The sequence below is a fragment of the Neodiprion lecontei genome, chromosome 6 (genome assembly GCF_021901455.1).
Source record: "Neodiprion lecontei isolate iyNeoLeco1 chromosome 6, iyNeoLeco1.1, whole genome shotgun sequence".
Lineage (NCBI taxonomy): Eukaryota > Metazoa > Arthropoda > Insecta > Hymenoptera > Diprionidae > Neodiprion > Neodiprion lecontei.
In genome coordinates, this window is record NC_060265.1 from 24,698,596 (window position 1) to 24,715,465 (window position 16,870).

At 41.7% G+C, this 16,870-nt stretch overlaps 1 protein-coding gene across 3 annotated transcripts in view; it reads right to left on the bottom strand.

The window, feature by feature from the left end:
- LOC107223053 (3-phosphoinositide-dependent protein kinase 1) overlaps positions 1–16,870 on the bottom strand; it is a 329,093-nt gene that overhangs the window by 4,193 nt on the left and 308,030 nt on the right. Inside the window, exons 1-2 of one of the 3 annotated variants that reach the window (XM_015662624.2) lie at positions 7,137–7,352; positions 36–281 (exon numbers count right to left, since the gene is read on the bottom strand). In XM_015662624.2, the coding sequence (XP_015518110.1) occupies positions 36–212 (177 nt within the window). In that variant the 5' untranslated portion in view covers positions 213–281; positions 7,137–7,352. Of the gene's footprint in view, positions 1–35; positions 282–6,664; positions 6,816–7,136; positions 7,353–16,870 lie in introns of those variants that run through there. The other 2 variants (XM_046744444.1, XM_046744443.1) reach the window with 2 other exon arrangements.

Consider the following 16,870-nt stretch of genomic DNA (forward strand, 5'->3'; position numbering starts at 1 on the left):
GTGAAATTTTTTTCTCAATTCAATAGTCGACTTACCGTTCCGAAGCTACCCTCGCCGATGACCTTGCCAAAGATAAAATCTTTTGGAGTGTATTTCGCAGGGGTGCGATTCGTATAGGCCAGGGCCGGATTCGTGGTGGGAGGAACCCGGGGCGCCGAGGTGTTTTGGGGCGCCACGACCCCGTTGGTCACGTCGTTCGTCGGTGGAGACATTTTTGACACCGGCTCCTCCACCGCTACAGCCGGTTGTGGCGAAACGGTAAGCGCCTGGTTCGCCACACGCTGAAACAGAAGAGAAAAGAAAATTGTATTTTAAGTAACGTGGTTAAAGCGTGATAAAATGAAATGGAGCAATTGCGACACAACTCGCAGCTGTGAAAACGACGTTTCGGTTAAAAATTGTCCTTGGATTGTATATTGGTATCAATTTTTCTTGCATACATGTAAACAAATTTAACTCGCGTAACATTTGACCAAAGTGCACTAAGCACCCCTTTTGCACTGTCCGCATGATTCAAAATGATTTGAAAAATATGACGTATTAGTTACTTAATCGTTAATTTATTTGTACTGTGTGATAAAACGTACTATCGTTATCATTATTTTCGCATAGGTCCTTGGTGCGCGCGGCGCATAATCTTCCGACCTTCTACAAAGCTTACGATCGTGAATTTTATTTAATTTTTTTGCTTTCATTTGACTTTACTCTTTTTCTCTTTTACTTAGCAGTTACCACGCAGCTGCGTAATGAAAAATTAAGCGTACTGTACGTCAAAATTTTTTCAGCTCGTACCACTACGTGAATCCAGTTGAAAGAAAATTTGAATAAGTTTCAGAAAGCTTCTCACGATATTGGAAGTTTCGGTAAAAAAAACAGAGTAAAAAGTAATGCGTACGCAAGCGATGCGTATAACCTGATCAGCTCGTGATTGTCGCGAGTTTGACGCGCGTACTTGCATGCAATCGTATCGGTGTGATACAAGAGATACGTACATGCGTATGAATTTACGTAAGATACACACATAATAATTAATTGGCATAAGGGAACTTTCATTTTCGTATCAATAGTCATCACACGTTATAGAATTTAAATGTATCGTTTGTAAATCACAAATATAGGACTAAAAAATGATTATCATAGGTACACGCGTACTTGGCCACATTAAACGGGAACGAGACCAGTATTCGTAACCTCGGGGCATTTTTAGTTCTCATTCGACGAGAGAAATGAGAAAGAGAATAAGATGATGAACAAAAAAGGAAAAGAAATAGACAGAGGAGGAACATACCTCTTTTGCATTTTGCTTTTAGGCGTTTTGTTATGCGAACGGGAAAGAATAACCGCTCGAACGAGTTACCGAAAGAAATAGCGAGAGCGAGAGAAGTTACGTGGTTGATGAGAAACATTTAGAAAAAAAAAAAAAAAGTGTCCGAACAGCTGTATACTCTTTATTAGGAACGCAACGTAACGACAGGTCGTCTTTTCATGATATTCACTGCCAGAGCGAGCAAATATTTGTTCAATTGTTGTCGTCTAGACGGGACCTTCCAACCGTGTCAATACAGATTGGCGACCGCGTAAGAGAAGAATAATGACAAATTATAATTGGTGCGAGTCGATTCGTAAACTTCAACTATCATCTGCCAGATGGGGTATCTATATTATATGTAATATGTATAGGTATGCTTACGTGCAAACATATATTAGTAACAAAGTGAACAGCGAAACGAATCACACAAAAAAAAGTAGACAATTTTTTTTTCTTCGACGATTCTTAAACCGGTGCTTTCGGTCAAACGAAATTGCCCCACGATCGTCTTGTTTCGCGCAGAGTTTACGAGCACGTTAACCTAAGTGGTGTTCACTAAAGTCGTCGATCGCGATCTTTCCACGTGTATCATAAACGACCCGTCTAATTCAGTCCAATTAGCTTTTCTTATTTCAGGATAGTGACCGTGTTAGTCGGATCCTGACATAATCTTTACAGGGTTTACGGAGAAAGAACAGTTGTTGAGATAGTAAAAAACCGGAATGTGTCCATTTTTTCAATGACGAGGTAGAGGCGTAAGGCGGCAAATCGTACGTACAAAGGTGAAGAAGATACGGCAGAGTTTAAGTGAGCGCAGTTGATCGCGCGTAAGCGGCCTAGCAACACTGTTTGGCATTGATGAGTCGGAGACACAGCCGTGGATGTTTTGATAAACATTATTTCGAGGCGCCGGCCCGACGGCCCGACTCACAGATAATCCTATCAACTATTATTCAACTCTCGCACACATTCTTGCTTCGACGATAAGCCATTGGCAATTTTGATCTCTGTGCATCATACATTTCTGTGTGTACGTGCGCGTTTTTATAAACACATACATACCCGTACATACATAGATATAATACACGTAATACATTAATGCCTATTCAATGATACAACGTGTATGTATACAGGACACATGTAATTTATTGACCTGCGGTTAATCATATCGCCATCGATTTCGCTGCCTGCATCGACGACCAGTTTCGATATTTTATTTTAAATTTTACAGTTTGGCGGCGTTAACCTTTCAAGAATTTTACTCGCTCGCACATCGCTTAGTATTTGTATAATATATGTGTTTAGCTGCATATATGCATCCGTGTGTCGTACATTTGCAGCTTTCAAGAGTTTCGAAGAGTTTCTACACACCCGTGTGTTTTGATAGAACGCGCGTGTTTCTCATTCTGTAATAAGCGTCAACCACAAATTCCAATACATGTAACATGCTATTTTCCATATGTGTAACGTATTGTATATTTGTTGCACCATGCGATTGTTTTTGTCGTAGCGAGATTTTTAGACTGATGTTATTGCTTTTTTTTTCATTTTGTTTTGTAGTTTGTTCCTTTCTACTTTTATTTTTGCTTTATCGCTGTACTTTGGCAGCGCAATTATAAAACATAATTCCCGATATCAGATGACAGCAACGTATACTCTTATGCTACGGATTACATCTCGATACCCGGCGTAATTACCGCATAACTTGCAACATGTTTACTACACGGTTCTGGGTGGTTTTTTTTTCCTTTATTTCAATACAGCTTGTTTTCCTTCAGGCAATCAAAAATATTTTTTGGCCGTATCGATGCAACTTGTATCAACCGGCTGTCATACTTTCGTATCTCACACAGACGTACACCTATTACATAAGTCAATTATACTTGCTATCTTGAAATAAATTGCAAAAACAAAACGAAGGTGGAGGGAGTAATGAAAATATTGCAACGGAGTGAATTTACTACGGTTATAAGTGCGGTAATAGCACAAGTTTTATTCATTCATTTCACGTGATTAAATATTACTTCTGTTTGTTCACTTGCAATTTGAAAAAACAAGGAGAAAAAAAAAATTATTTATTCGAACAATTGCATTTCTTTTATCCCACAATAAAGTAGTATACCCTACACGGCGATTCTCACGGTGTGGAAAAACTCAACGAACCATTTCCCCGCGCTCGGTGAATATTATGTACGTATGATATATACGTTATATGTATACGAAAAAGGTAACGTGTGGGTCTGTGCGTGTAGCATGTTTTCTCGATATCGAATATAGCGGAAAGGTTAAAGATCCTGAAGATCCTTGAGCCTTGGGCCGAGAATAAAAAAACGACGCAAGGCTACAGGTTGCGCGTGTGAAATGTATACACGGACACGTATACCCCCCCCCCCACACACACACACACACACACACATGCGACTAAGGAAAAACAGAACGCAACGGGCAATAACCAGACTGTCGATACCCTTCGATTGTGAGGTGCACAACAGCGGCCGAGCAAGAAACGCTTACACGCACACACGGAACGTATGTGTATGTCGTCACATAGGTATTACCGCATTGCCGCCGTCGTAGTACGAATAGAACTAGGAATGAAATCTGTTTTTTCTTCTTCGTTTTGTTTCTCTTCACTTTTTATTTCCTCCGACTGACGCTGTGAACTTGGAAGGATTAAAAATAAAGGGATAAGTACGTGAAAGCATTACGCGGTTCTCCTATACTGGTTCGTTCGCCCCAAGTCCCCTCCAATTCCCATTCCCCATACAACATCCCACCACCTCGCGCTGGTTTACCGCGGGGCCTTCCCAGACCATGGCGTTAGCCATCCGTGGAAGGCCGACGACCTCCACGTGCAAGTCTTCCTTCGTTCAGAAGGCTCAACACGCCGCCTTCCCCACTCTGCTTGGGGGGCTCTATGTTTTATATGTTTATACGAGCACACACATATCTGTATCTATAGGAGTGTATACTACGTATACGTATTTCGTTGCTGGTGAATCACCCGGTATATTACAAGCGGCATTCCAACGGCTTTCTAATTTTAGCCACCGCGCGTATCTTCGTCTTAGTCTTCGCCTTCATCTCAGTCTTAGTAGTCGTATAGTGCAGCGGCATTGCGCGCGCCTTACTTCTAGTTTTCTTTTTTTTTTCTACTATGCATTAGTAGGAGGCTCGCTTGCGGAGTCGAGTCGTAGTTTTATTTAGTTCCTACACTCGCACACACGCACACCGGACGTATGTACACATGCGGGTGTTGGTATTCTTTGTCGCCTCTCTCCGAATCCAACTTTTCCGCCTCCGACTCCTCCTCCTCTTCCTCCTCCTCCTCTCTTTGCTCCGTAAGATCTCGAGGAGGCACTACTCTTTACTCGCTCTTGTTCGTGAATGGAGATGCTCTGAATTTCATGTCGGCATTCGCAGACGGTGATGATGATCGGATCGGAACATCGTCGACTAAATTCGAAACCGGGTAGAGATATAACAACAGAAATAGGATATACCGAATAGAAATAGTAGTACATTCTAATCTATGATAAAAAATTGCACTTTTACTATTCCAAGTCTTGTTTCTTCCTATACAAATATCGATGTGAATTGATGTCTGTAATTTTTTTCTTTCGATTTTTTTTAACACTAATTTCGATTAGACTTAATGCAGGCATTCTTCTATCTTCTGTCGCTGGAAAAAATTACGAAGTTACGAACGAACAATTCCGTTAATAATAGAACCAAGGAAATGTACGGAATAAATTTTTAAAAAATCGCTTCTCCAAGAAGTTGGCGGAATACATGGATATTGTACAAAACGAGTAATAAGACGGGTGTTGAGAAACTTGAGCGCGCCAAAACTGTTTGTTAAATGTAAAAATTTTACGAAATACTGTACAGATTTGTAGTGTTTAATATAAGGATAATGATACGTGTGCATGCGTACGTTGCATGCTACGTATAAGAGAATGCCAATGGCGAAGCCGAACCGAGGTAAACATGTTTTTTTGAATGTTGTTGCGCTGAGACGGGAAAGCAAATATACCTAAGACACATATTGAACGGTAAGGAGAAGAAACGATGGAGGAAAAATTGTTTTTTGTTCGTCAGATCAGCGATGATTCTCTATTACGCGTGACGTAGGTTGAAAAAACGGTGTTACGTTGTATCGGATCGACGCGGAAATTTCAATACTTCGTTTAGGAATAAGAATAATATTGGTAAGTATGAATGAGCTGTGATAGAAGCGAAAGATGAAGAAGGAATGGAAAAGAAAAATCGTACGAATGGTGGAAAACTTATATTCCGACTAATCTCCGTGATTTCCTGAAGCATTATTTAAAACCGTTAACTCAAACCGCGCGACTGGCAAAACAACCGAGGATCGCGTAAACAACTTTCGAACGCTACGTGCTCTAGCGGCTGGCGAATTTATTCAAATTCTCAAATCTTACATTATTCATGTCGCGAGACAGTATGTCGCTAGCCTCCAGGTGTCAAGGGGGTTCCCGTAATATAATCTTCCTTCTTTCCTCTGCCGCCCGGATCTATAAAACTTCTTTTCTCCCTCCGTCGCCTTTTCCCGCATTTTGGGATTTTTCTTACGCTTGGCTCAGCCCGCTTTTTGTTTCGCGAGGTAGGTGGATTACATTTTTTTTTTTTTTTTCGGAGTAAAATAAAGATTCTTCCAACTTTTCTGTCAAATTTCTGTCTCAGAGTTGGGAATTTTTTTTTTTACCTAATTTACTATTTTCACTCATCATTGGAGTTATTTCCATTTTTCTTATGATATTTCTACAAGCAGCTTGGAGATCGACGGTAAAGTGTTAAGTTGGAACGATCGAGAGTTTAGATCGCGGGATAAAACGAAACGAACAACCGAGAAGAAAATATTTACGTGCGAGGAAATAATCTTTTATTTTCGAAACTTTGACGAGGATTAGTGAATGGAAGGAAGAATCGTGTCGCGTAGCGATGTCGTCACTGGATTTCTGGTATGTTTGCGTTGTTGTGATGTTTTGCGTTTCAAAGCTGCAGGCGTTCTCGCTTACGCGCTTGTCATTAACGCGAGATAAGCATGATGCTGAAATTTGTAACGATGTGAACGTAACGAAAATTCGGGGAAAAATCACCATTGCGCAATATTAGAATGCCTTTCAAGAAATAGGTTCATCAATATAAGACTATGTTTTGTTTATCACGGTTTGCCAAATTTCAGACATTCCGAAAGGTTCGTAGTAGCGATTTTTCCTAAACACGCATCGTTACAGTAAGTTTACTAACTTCGTCCTAAGAGATAAGCAGATATATGTACCAGCTTGTTCGTCTATCCGTTGCATACACTGCATACATTACAATACGTACTACGGTCATATTTCGTCCACACAGACTTCGTATCCAGTCGGGTGTTGTCCCACCCCAATTTTCGGTATAGGATCTACACAAGGCGAATTCATGGATTCGTGTTGTTGTTGTGTTGTTGTTGTTGTTTTTGTTGATGATGAGGATGATGAGGATACTAGTCGCGGGAGCAAGTAGAACGGTATAAAAAAAATTAAAAAAAAAATAAGTATCACTCCCTAAATTCCCCTATAATCACAGGTCCCACGGTATATGCGTAATATAAACTTGGTGTTGTAAAATAATCTTCACTTTGGCAGATGTATAATTTCGCAAGTATCGTAATAGAAACACGAAACGTTTATTCGAAACTGTGTAGTAATGTGTTCTTCGTTGTGCAACGTGAAACGTGACGACGAAGAAGTTTGTTTTTGTGATATAATTTTGTTTTTAATCAATCCACTTTGCGTCGATCCACGGGTAATAGGAAGCTTACCTTGAATAATTTCTTAAGCCTCCTGTAGCCGCGATGTAATCGCGACACGTACTGCTTGTTGGAATCCAGTTTGAATGATTAAAGCCACAGTTGATGGAATGAAAACAAACTTGCCAACTCTCAAATATATGTAAACGTTGTTGAACTCGACGTTTTGCTAAACTCAGAGAAAACGCGTCCGTGGCTTTTGAGAGCCGATCGCTTACTGAACTCTCCGGGGTGCGCGCCCCGGGTGCTAACCCGCGCTATCCCCACCATCGAAGAAAAACGAGGCCTGCGCGTTGGCCGAACGGAGGCGGAAATCCCGCGCATGCGCGGGAAGGGCTCTGGTTAACCGACAGCGCCCCTCGTCCATCCCCTCCACCACGCCCCACGTACGCGCCTAACTCTGTGTGCGCGTTTGTTTATAGCCGCGTTCTGGGAAATCCCAGTCCGAGTAACGGACTCTGGAGCCTTCACATTCCCACTCCGGCTTTGCATCCGGTCGGTTCTTGGATTCGCCGGCGCCGAGACTTGACTCTCCGTTTTCTCGATGCGGTTTAACTCGCGTCTCGGACGTTTTCCGCACTTTATCAATTCATACGTTGAGATATATTCCTCGTTTACTACGGGTTTTCCTTATTCAGTTTTTTTTTTCCTCTCGATCATTAACGGAAATTTTATAACGTGTACGCTGTTTCTATTTTTTTTTTCCTCATCTCCGTTTGTTTATTGCCAGTCATTTATTGCCTTGCACTTCAACCTACACCGAAATGTAAGCAATGCCCCTCACCGACACGTAGGTATTCATCGGCAACTCTGCAAATAAAAATGCTCGTTACTTATGCGGAGATTAATTTCTGCCGAATGCGCCCGTCATTGTTTCTCTGTTGTATGTACGATAGGTGTATGATCCCTTCGCTTTATTGCTGCGGCTTGGTTGTCACATACCGTATAACGTGTACGTTACCTGCATGTCGCACCTCTCGATACTACGGCCAGTCAGAATTTAATGTATGTATATATTTAATTTCCATAAAATTCATTACCCGCGGCTTTCCAATTGCTCGATATCTTGTTTACGCGGCGAAGCGAGCCTCTGTCGCAAGGCAAGTATATAACATCACGAGCTGCGCGTGCCGTGGCACGGAACCTGCACTCGGAACTGTCAAAGTCCAAAGGAAAGCTTTGCGGGCATTTTACATTCATTGTCAGTCGTGCGCGCGCGTATGTTTATGATATACATAGGTATGTATACACATGCGTATCGCGCAGTGTCTACGACAAAAATTTTGGAGAAGGCTTGATCGTTGTCGTGTTATGTGTTGCGATCGCTGCAGCGTGGAGCAGAGGTTCAGCACATTGATTACACGTTTCATTCCAGCCTCAAACCTATTACGTGTATTATATGTATACGTGTATACGCGTATACACGCCAGTTTTTATTATTTTACGATTATTTATTTTCTATAATAAGAGGTATGTTGAATAATTGATTGTTAAATGCGATGCACATCCATAATGCGCATGTGCGTACGATGTGTACAATCGTTACGCTACGTTGTATCTACCATGAAAACAGCGTGCGTTTTGTCAAAAGTGCATTCTAAGTATGTACCTACCTAAACATACTTACGTACTAATGCGTATAATATACCTAATATACAAGAGAGAAATAACGGCAGCGCGAGTGAATACAGTGCGGTAGGCAAACAAGATTTCGAATCCCTATACCTATATACTTGATGATCGGAACCCTGGTATCATCATCCGTAGGAATGAAAATATTATCGTACATATCACGGGTTATTAAGTTACGAAAATATGTTTGCGCGAACGATGTACGATGATTATACACTCGTGCAGAGGGGAAAAATTCTATAACAGCTGCCGAGATAGCGAAAACATAATTTCACGTTGTACGATTACCTGGGTGTGCAATGCCTGTGTAATTATAATGTACACACAAATTCAATTGGTCACGTAAATTGCAAAGTACGGAAAACAATCGACACGCATTTTCATTTTACGAATTTACACAAGGGGGAAGAAGAGTTTTTCGATATACGCAGCATATTATATTATATGGTGGATCAGTGGGCACTGTTTCGTTTTATACCAAACCATCCCATAAAACTGCGGTCTTAATTAATTTGCGTAAGAAAAATTTGTGTACTGGCTGGCGTAATATTATACGCAGGCATAATTATAGTCAAGTGACGGTCGTGTAATTATTATACTTTCATCGAGTCAGTTCACCTACGTCACTATGAGAGTCAATAAAAATGTTTCCCGATTGTTTCGCGCTCCGAGGTTCATTTTCTGCGATAAGGAAATACGCGCGTAAGACGCCGTGAGAAGCTCTCTGATAGGCACCTGCATAATACTTTACATGCGTAATCTACGCGCAAAGTAAATGATAAGTGCTTCGTATTATAAAAATTTTCTCTATTTATTTACGTATTTTTACACTTACTGTAGATAATACGCGTGTAAGGTATTTACAAGATAATTATTGACCGTTTCTTTGGTAGTTTTTAGCCTGCTTCAATTTTTAAAAATTTATAAACAGCTGCACGTAGACTGCATAAATCATGCGCAATCTTCAAGTTCGGAATAATGTTTTTTTTTTTTTTTCTTTCTCAAATCCGCAAGAGAAAAGCAAGCGTTTGTGGTACGTGCAGGGTTTTGCCATCGCTCGCGTTCGAATTCGGTACGTACGTAAGGCAGGCTACGGGCTCGATGCAGCTTGTGCTGCCACCTACTTGACGCATGGAAATAGTCGCCTCGCTTGAACGTCGAGGATCCATCCGCGTCCAGTCCTCTTTGCTCCGACAAATTCTACCTAAGAAATTTCTTTTAAGCCTGTACAAGATGGCCACAAATTTTTGAGGAAAAAAATTCTACGACATTTCCAGGTTTTCCAGGATCCAAAACCTAGTTTTACCTGACATTTTTCCGGCTCTAGTAAGTTACTAAAACCTAAATCGTTCAGCTTATTAGCTCTATATTCGGTTCAAATTTAATTCGAATAGAAGAAAAATATAATGTACAAAAACGTCAGTTTAAGACAATTTGTTTTTACCGACGAGAAAAAGTAAACAGCAACAACTCTCCGAACAGACCATATAACGAATGTGCAGAATAATAATATGGCTGATCGATGAAACACGTAAATAGGCGCGGGGATTTCGTACGCAAGTTTCTCCTTCTCGTCATCGTCGTTGCGGCCGTCGTGGGTATACGGCGTCTATTCAGGGGGGTCCTCGAGACTGATCTCGCATGCACGAGCGGCATCCTCGCCGGCAAATGCGATATACATACACACGTAAATACATGACGTACGTGTACATGTTATAAAACCCCTCTCACCATGCGCCAATCTCGTGGGCGGAAGAGCCGAGATACATAACGGAAGAAGGATGCTACAGCCACCCAAGTTAGCGACGAGTAATGGGTACTAATTGTTTCGTAATTAATTATTTTTGGTATCCAGTTTTTCAGTTTCGACACGAAATATTGAAACGAAATTTAATTGTCAACATTTTCCGCCTCTCTTTTTGCGCATGCATCACAACGGCTGACAATGAACGACTCGCGTGCTGCAGTTTCATCGCACGTTGACTGACCTTGTTTGTTCTAAGAGGAAAAATGGACATTTATTATTGCTGTGATGACTGTTTTTGACGCGTCGGTCTGCACCGCAGCATTCGAGGAACGGAATTTGCGCAAACTGTAAGTGAAAAATTATGCTGTATCGTATTTCGCAGACTTCGCGATGAAAACGCGGTTCGTAAACAAGATTTCCCAACTTAGGCCGCGGGTCACGTCACCACACGTGCAAAAAGAAACGAAAAATATCTTACAGCGGAGTAGAACGAATTGAAAATGCAAGCAAAGCACCGTTACTCCTTGCAAAAATCTATTTATTTCGCTGCCAATTGATGGAAGACGTTTTGCAAATGCGGTGGCGATTAACGCGCGACGTGTTGCGGATTTCTTACACTATGGTCGTTAATCTATGCAGAAATATTTTTTATCCCGACAAGTCTGTGGATTGCATTTGACGTGGAATGACATTTTGATGGATTCGCAGAAATTTTTCTTGAGAACGTATAATACCTGTGCGGTTAGTACAAGGAAAAAACATTACGCTGCCTTCGTGTAAAAACAAAAAAAAAAAATAAAAAAATAACGAAATCGTAAACAATCGTCTTTTTATCTTTCGGGCGACGAATTGACTCTGAACCGCATTTGACTCACGAGTTTTCACGTGAAATGAAGAAGCAAAGAAAACCGAAAAGACCTCCAGTTGAAAACTTGTATAAATAAATGTGTATCGAGATGATTCATTGATATGTGGAAGGACATGAATTACGAGAGAGCAACTACGCGTATAATGTAAACAAGTTTTAGGAAATGCGAGATAGTAATTAATGTATGTAACTACGGCCATTGTTTCCATTGCACGGGGTTCGAGGTAGACTCGAAGTATGAAATTGACGGAAGGTTACGATCAGATAGGGTCTTGAAACTGTCGCTGGACACGTCCAAACATCGTCAGGGTAGGGCGTTAAAGTTATAACAACGTTACTACCGAGTGGTCACGAAGAGACAAAGTCCGTTTATGCATTATATATGTGTAGAGCCTGTCCCCTGTTCTACGGAAGACTTACAATTAGCCAAGACAAAGGCGGTCTCTGCGTAGACAGTAACAATACAAGGATTTTTGTCCAACAATAGAAAAGGCAGTGAGCGTGGTTTATTGCAGAATCGTATACCTATTCCGTGAAGCGGCCTCCCGCAGAACCCGCGCAGCAGAGTCCTTTGACAAACTTGAAAATCAATCACCCGTGACAGCCGGCTACGTATACGACTGTAGTAATTTAATATCGTCGGTGTATAATTTCGAAGGGTCGAAAACGAGAGTTGGAAGTATCGGTACATGCTAGAATACGTAGATCGGGGGGCGTCTCGACGCAACAATTACACCTCGAATCTCAATAGACTCGTGGCTCGTGCCGCACGTGCTGAGAAAGGTTTATTCGCAGGTAGGTAGAAAAGACAATCGTCGATGCGGAGAAGGTTGTCGAGCTAACTTCTACGCAGGTGTAATCTGTAATAACAATGTGGATAATGGGAAAAAGGACCCCCGAAGAAGAAAGAGCCTCACGTCGAGTCGCGTAACGCGCCGCTTTGCTCGCCCTCCGATCCACCAGCGCAGCCTTATCCCTTTATTCGCCGGTTGCTTTGTGTAATCGCATCGTATGTACGGAGACTCGCTACGCGTCGCGTCGAAATTAACAATCGAGTAATACCCGGTGTATCGAAGAAGCGGGTAACGTCGACGACGCCGCGACGCCCTGCGTACTCGACGTGTCACGCCTACGTCACAACTCGACTGCTGTGTCCGACGATATGCATACGCGTGTACGTATATCAGACCTCCGTGAAAATGCGCGCGGCCCTTTGCAGCCCGTCAAGGTAGACGTCGAGTTGCACGTGCGAAGGGACCAGTGAAAAGAAGGACGAAAAAAGGTGAATAAAAATAAAATACAATCGTATTCGGGTGGAGAATATTTTATCGTATTATATACGCTAGATGTTAATATTTATTTTTTTTTTGTTTTTTTTTATGGAATATTCGAGCTATAATAGAATGCTCACTGATTTCTCACAATAACAGATCTTATTGTAAACAACCGATCCTGCGACGAAATGATTGAAATATAGGTGGTACTGAAAGTGTTGAAAAAACGTGTGTATTTTAAACGGCAAACTTCACAACCCTTGCGCAATTGTTTAGAGTTAAGATAAAGGTCTGTGCTTCAAAGAAGAATTTTATTTATTTCGAAAAATCTTAAGAAGTCTAAAATAAGAACCACCCTTAACGTATCTATAATCTGTGTCTTCGGGCGTAGCTACGGTTACTTTTGTTTTGTTATTTTTTTTTTTTTGGTTTTTCCACATACGTTACATACGTATAACTTTCGACGTTGCCTCGAGTGTCTCCGGAAGTACGCCGTGTAATTACACCGAATACTCAATTGCCACATCATATTTTCTTTTTCACTTTCGCCATCTCTGTTTTCACATCGTGCAACACTCCACGCGCACAATATTTACCGCAGCTCTCGCGAGTCCCGCGGCGTTGTCTCCCTTTTGCTTCAGGGTGGAAAAATTTGCCTCCAACTGGCTACGTACAACGCAGATGTTTACCTTTATTCTGACCCAGAAATCAGTCTACGGGGACGAATCGTTGAGACTCTATCGAGAGAACCAATCACTCGTCGATGTGCATGCACAGGGTGTCGCGGCTTGCATGCTACATAACTCCGCTGCATTACATACGTGGGTGTATTCGTTTTTTCTCACATGTTTGTTCACCTCTTCGCAAATAAACACAGAAGCTGCCACTGTTTACACGAATAATCGTGTTTTGCTCGTTTACATCTTGTGTACGGGTTACGCGTACCGTATATATATATACGCGTGCAAGAAAGGAGGCGCAGGATTGAGTTTCGAACGGTGAAGGGAATCGGTGATAGGGGTATTCTTTGAATACGAACAAACATCGCAGGTATGTGTCGTAATTCCTTGTTCTAAAGGTAAATACAGTTGCGTAGTACAGAACGCGACGAGCCTTATAAGGTTGATCTATATATCTTCGAGTAAATTTGGTACAACGAGGACAATTTCCCATATCTACGTTTCCGATCTAAAACCGATGAACCGTATCACGTGGCGTGCAATTGTACAGGGGTTAAAAAATGATCATAAATAAGAGCGAGGACAATCCGGGCACCCATTGACCATGCACGCATCTACATATGCACCACACATGTGTGCATATACGTATATCGTACTTATATACATATACAAGGTGCAGATAACAACATGTTAATGCGTTGTTATGTATACGAGGCGTGCTGGAGACGAGCTTCCGGAATTGTTATTCTCTCGCTCGATGAAGCGTAGGTATATTATACATGTATGTATAATATTGTGTACCGCATGTGTGTACAAGAATTGTTCCGCCCGTACTGACGTTGATTACCGGACGATGATCTCACGCGTCAATAAATACGTGTACATAAATACATGTATACGTACGGGGCTTTCCACGGCACTCAGAATCAGTAAACGATTGACCATAACGTTTTTCAACTTCATCAAGGATTTTTTCTACATTCTACATTTTTACATTTCTACGATCTACATTTTTTACACAGTAACGACCCCCGGAAAACTTTCAAGAATTTTTGCAAATTTTTGGTATCATTCTCTATTACCTTAGGATTTTTTAAACCTATTCCGAAAACACGGAAATTGATTTTACAATTCGTCCGGTTTGATTTGTTCAAACACTCTAACCGAAATATCTCGAAAATTATACAACTTGGGAAGCTGTTTTTGATTTAGTTTTGTGAGTAGTAACATTTTCTATAAAAAATATCGAGGCTGTATACACCTACACGTAAACCTTCTCAACTTGTACAGTTTTCGACATATTTCTGTCAGAGTATTTGAAAAATTCAAAACGGATGAGGCGCCTTTTAGATTTTTCTACCGAGTTCCGGTCTCGCGAGGCTTTGTTTGAGGCTAGAAATTAAGTATTCGAAGAGTACGTAAGAGGAAAAAAAAGTTGAAAAAAAACGGGTCTAATACATATGTAGGTGTAATACATATACAATATACATATTAGCCGATACATGTGCAGCGGTACGTTATTAGCCGCGTTAAATTTTGAGAGTAAGATAAATATAACGTCGGCGGCATACGTATAACAGATCCTGCGGAGTTATTATACATGTATTATACAACGAACGGGCAAGAACGCGGTTAGACCAGCTAGAATAGGAAAACGGTCGGTTCGTCGAAACCCGGTTGTTTACACCGGTATGTGCCAAGTGGAATTTGGCAACCGGACGAACAATAATCGCTCTCTTCTAATGCATTTCACGCGTGAGATAATCCTTACAGCGGGACACTTTTGTCCGTGGCTGTATGCGTATTATTTGTACACATAGGTAGGTATGTATAATACATTCAGGTCGCACGTACGTATACATTACACATACGTATAGATCTACGTTCTATATACGCACGGAGTGTCAAGTTGCACGTGATATTTACGTTGAAGCTGTTTCGTCGCGCCGTACCGACAGCCTCGATTTATCGCGAAAAACTAAAACATCGGGGATGTATTGGGCATGTAGTGGATTTTATTTTCATCCTACCCTAGGTATTGCCGAAGTCCATTTCTCTCTCTCTCTCTCTCTCTCTCTCTCTCTCTCTCTCTCTCTCTCTCTCTCTCTCTCTCTCTCTCTCTCTCTCTCTCTTTCTCTCTCTCTCGATCAGTCGACGTACGTAATGTTATATTTATTAAGTACGTGTGTAGGTATAAAGTGACTCGTGTGTCCACGCGTGGAGTCCGTTCCGCATATAATGCACGAATTCTCCGTAATCGGTTCACGGGTGACGTTAATTCGTCCGTCTTCTCCCACACACGCACGTTCGGTATAATAATATATGCAGCAGCAAGGCGACGAGACGACAGCAAACAGCAAACAGCAAACCGGCAACGGCTCTACGTGCGTCAACAGGATGTAAGCGAAATTGTTTTGACTTTCAAGAAGGAAAACATTAGGACCTCGCCGAAATTCGCACGATGCACTTGTATGTGTTACTCCTTCGTACCGAATGTAATTCCCTCCGCGTTGCTCCATGTATGCGTCGTTATTTAATCGTACATGTCTCACATTATGCTACGCCTATACGCACATACCGTGTACGTGAATATTAAACTTCTTATACAGTGCGCAGGCTGTATAGTACGTATGTACGTACGTATGTATGCATGGAGATATTCTATTCATACCTTCCTTTATCCTGGCTAACGGTAAAGTTAGGATTCTCGTTAGTTATTGTTAGACTCTGACCCCACTTTTCTACAAACGGGCAAATGCCTACTCGAAATTGTCAGAACTCACTAATGGCTGTAAGCGCGAGTATACGCGAGATATACTTAGGTATGCAATAAGATAAGCGAGAGATTAGCGTAATTCGTTTACGTTGGGCAAAGCGACATTCCGCAAGTACATGTATACGGTTTAATGCGAAACTAATTAACGAGTAACCTATCGCACTAGACTATCATACTTTAAGTACAGTTTAGGTATACGACGGAATCGGATTCGTCCGTTTGGTTTCGACCGTGTAAAATGCATACCTGAGGCGTCTCGGTTTGACGAGAAACGCGTAATTTTTCGAAAAATTTTCTCCTCACGCAGGACAACGTGTATTTCGCGTACAATAAGCATAGACGCCGGTATAACCTTGCGCATAGATATGTAGGTATGCGTATATTTTGTGCGTGTTACGTGCGGGGGCAGAATGAGATACGTAATTCCGTAGTAGCGAGACGCGCGAACGTTGCTGGCGATTGACGAAGACAATAATTGGCACACGAGGATGGCGCCAAGCTCCGTTCCCTGCCAAGACCGACATATTTTCCCGAAACTTGTTATGCCTGCTGTATGCCAACCTCACCCTTGCTCAAACCATATTCCACTTCGGCCGCGTCGAGCAGGCGCGGTTAAATATCCAAGGGGCTATTCTTCCCCGAGGATAACAACCCTGTTGTACGCCTTTCTACTTGCCTACTACACAGTTACCGTTTACTGCTGGAACCGGAGGGAAATGCCGTAAGGAAAGCGTTGTATATATGTTTAACTGGTTATTGTTTTTACAGG